Source organism: Athene cunicularia (assembly GCF_003259725.1).
Source record: "Athene cunicularia isolate RWA chromosome 3 unlocalized genomic scaffold, athCun1 chr3_part1, whole genome shotgun sequence".
Taxonomy (NCBI): Eukaryota; Metazoa; Chordata; class Aves; order Strigiformes; family Strigidae; genus Athene; species Athene cunicularia.
This window is the reverse complement of record NW_020799097.1, coordinates 53,836,205-53,839,279: the sequence shown is the minus strand read 5'-3', so window position 1 is coordinate 53,839,279 and position 3,075 is coordinate 53,836,205. Positions and strand designations below refer to the sequence as shown.

The 3,075-nt window shown below is 37.5% G+C and overlaps 1 protein-coding gene across 1 annotated transcript in view; it reads left to right on the top strand.

The window, feature by feature from the left end:
- Window positions 1–546: 546 nt before the first annotated feature.
- The window catches only part of GPRC6A (G protein-coupled receptor class C group 6 member A), an 11,963-nt gene continuing 9,434 nt past the window's right edge, over window positions 547–3,075 (top strand). Inside the window, exons 1-2 of the mRNA XM_026845832.1 lie at window positions 547–740; window positions 2,361–2,664. Of these exons, the coding sequence (XP_026701633.1) occupies window positions 547–740; window positions 2,361–2,664 (498 nt within the window). The remainder of the gene's footprint in view (window positions 741–2,360; window positions 2,665–3,075) is intronic.

Sequence of the window (3,075 nt, the reverse complement as noted above, 5' to 3'; positions counted from 1 at the left end):
AAGCAGTCTTTTTATAGTTTTGGGTTGTTTTCTTTTAGACCAGAATCTGATCTAAAGCATACTGTGGCAGGGAGGTCTTTTTTCAGTAGTCTTTGGACTGGACTCTTAAAATATGGTCCCAGCAATATCACTACCATATTACATGACTGCTTGTTCTCACCCTGCACTCACTTGGAAGGCATTCAAGACAAGCCCAAATTTATACCAAAATATTTGCCATGTGTTTCAGATAAGGTATAAAAAACTTTGTACAGAGAAGGACAGATTTTATGTTCAACATTTCCTTTCACACTCATCCATGCTTCTCTCTCCCTCCTCACTCTCATACCCCTGCACCTTCATATTTAATGTGACAGTGTTGTTTTAGTACCTTCAATAAAATAGTCTCAGCCAGTGAAGCAAATACAAGCACCTTATGAGGTGTGACTAACTTTTGAGTGCAGCCTTTTTCCTTTGCTGCTGTTTATAAATGACATAGGAGCCCTTGCTGGCCCTGCAATTCACTTAATCGACTTAAAGCTGGTAGTGAGCAAGTGAAACAGAAACATGGCATTCGTTACCTTTTTGATCCCCTGCTTTGTGATTGGCACTGACATCGCTTTCTCTTGCCAGAATACTGATGACTTTGTGGATGCCAGTTCTCCGGGGGACATTGTTATTGGAGGCTTGTTTGCAGTTCATAGCGAAATGCTGCATCCAGAAGAACTTCCCATCAAGCCAGTAATTCAGAATTGTGCTGGGTGAGTAATACTGGAAATTACTTATATAGCAAAGAGATCACTGACATCAGGAATATACCTCTTATATTAAGATAAACAAAATCTGGTTCTCTTGCATTTCTTAGTCTTTAGAAAGACCTTGGACATAACCTAAATTCTGAGTAAATTAATACAAGATGATAAAGTGTGGCAAAGTTACAGCAAAAGTTAGTGTGGCTGCCTGAGGAAGGGAAGGAGCATTTGATCCTATTTCAATCTGCATATATAATCAAATAGCCCTGCAGGTTTGTGCTGAACAATCATTTAATTTCCATGTAAGTGCTAATTTGTTGCTATATGCCTGAAGCACTCTGCTGTGCAGTTGTTCATTATTTGTTATGAAGTTGTACATACAGGATTTGAACACAGGCAGACTGTTCCATTTTACTTTAGCATGTATTAAAGCATGTTCCCCAACTCACAGGGCAGATCAGCTGTAATGTATGGTAGTACCTTGCTAATTAGTTTGTAACTATTACTACAATTACTGTGGTTATTACACTTTGTATTGTGATCGTGGCATTATGTTATAGGATGGACTGTATAGACAACATGTAATGTATACATTCAAGTTCAAACTGTGTATCAGAATATTTATTTTGTTGGCTCCAAATCCTATCTGTGATCAAAACATCAATTTCTTCTAAAAGAATGCACAAGAAACCTGGTGAAGAACTTTCTTTTAACAATATACAAATGATTTCCTAAGAACAGGAATTCCAAATATGCATTTCCTTTAATTTTAACACAGGTCCAAATAATCAAATCTTATTTTAATTTTACACACAACTTAATCCCACATCTGACTCTAATAAGCAGCAGATATCTCTCTGGATTTATTTCAAAATTATTATAAAGTTGATTATTGTGTCAGTGTTCCATTGTTTTTCTACATAAATTGTCTCAGGTCTATTTGAAATCTAATTTAGTTTGCAAGATCTGTAAACATTCGAGAAGCTTGACTGAGAGGAGGGTTGGTTGTATTGCAGACATTTTGTGCTAGCACAGTTCTGATAAAGTGTCTGTTATAATATCCACTGGAGATAAGGGAATAGCTGTACTGACTTCATCAGGTTTAGAGAGGATTTTAGGAATGTTGATGCAACCGCTAGGAGACCTCAACCTCTGAAATATTTTTTCCTGTTCTGAAGTATTTAGTCCTTTTTTTTTTTTTTTTTTTTTTTTTCCTTTGTTTCATGCTTTTGGTGAAAGTAAATACATTTCCAAAAAGTTTATCAAGCAGATGGAGTAAACTGGAACAGCTCCACTTACTTTGACAGATGTTTCATGAAGATACCACTTGCAATTTTTCATGTACCATGAAAATTGTTGGTTTAGTACCTGTTTTTCCAGAAAATAATTTTTATTCAGGTATATTTTAAATGTTGTGTTTATTTTGCTTAATCTCTCACTTAGGTGAGACAAAAATGTATGATTTCTAATGTTCTGTACACTAAAACCCAAGAAAGTGACACAAAGCATACTATCCATCATTTCTTTTCAGTAGTTGTCAAGTTCTAAGGAATACGCCTAAACTGGACTTTTCTTTGGCCTGCTCCCAGCAATGTTTTACTAAAATAAAACTTCTGTGTTTCCTGACAGCTTTGAAATTCAAATTTTTCTTCAGACACTTGCAATGATACACGCTATTGAAATGATCAACAATTCAACGCTGTTATCTGGAGTTACTCTGGGCTACGAAATCTATGACACATGTGCAGAAGTTACAAAAGCCATGGCATCTGCTCTGAGGTTTCTGTCTAAATTCAATTCTTCTGAGGATGTTGTAGAGTTCAAGTGTAACTACTCAGACTACGTCCCAAGAATTAAGGCAGTCACTGGAGCCAGCTACTCAGAAGTGTCGATGGCAGTTTCAAGGCTGTTGGCTTTGCAACTAATCCCACAGGTAGATTTGAGGGAATTTTTTCATTTTGGACAGGTCATAGGGACTGCAAAAGCCACTTGTTTGCTACAGGGCAGGATTTGCCTTAACCTAAGGACATCAGGAGGGGTGGGATTCAACTCCAAATAGAGTGCTTGATTCACTTGCCTAAAGAAAAGCAGTAAGGGCTATTTGACATGCCCAGGGCACAGGCCTTTGAGTGCTATTTCAGGATGATGCTGGGCTGTTGTCAGGCTGCTAGCACCATTAATCAACCTGCATGGCTCTTCCAGTTACTCCAGTGTACCTTGGATGACATTCAAGGACTTTGTTCAGGCTACAAAGTTATACCCACTGTGTCTAGTCTGGCTGGTGGTGAATATGACAATACCCAATCTCAAGCTGAAAAAAAGAAAAGGAAAAAGAAAAAGGCGG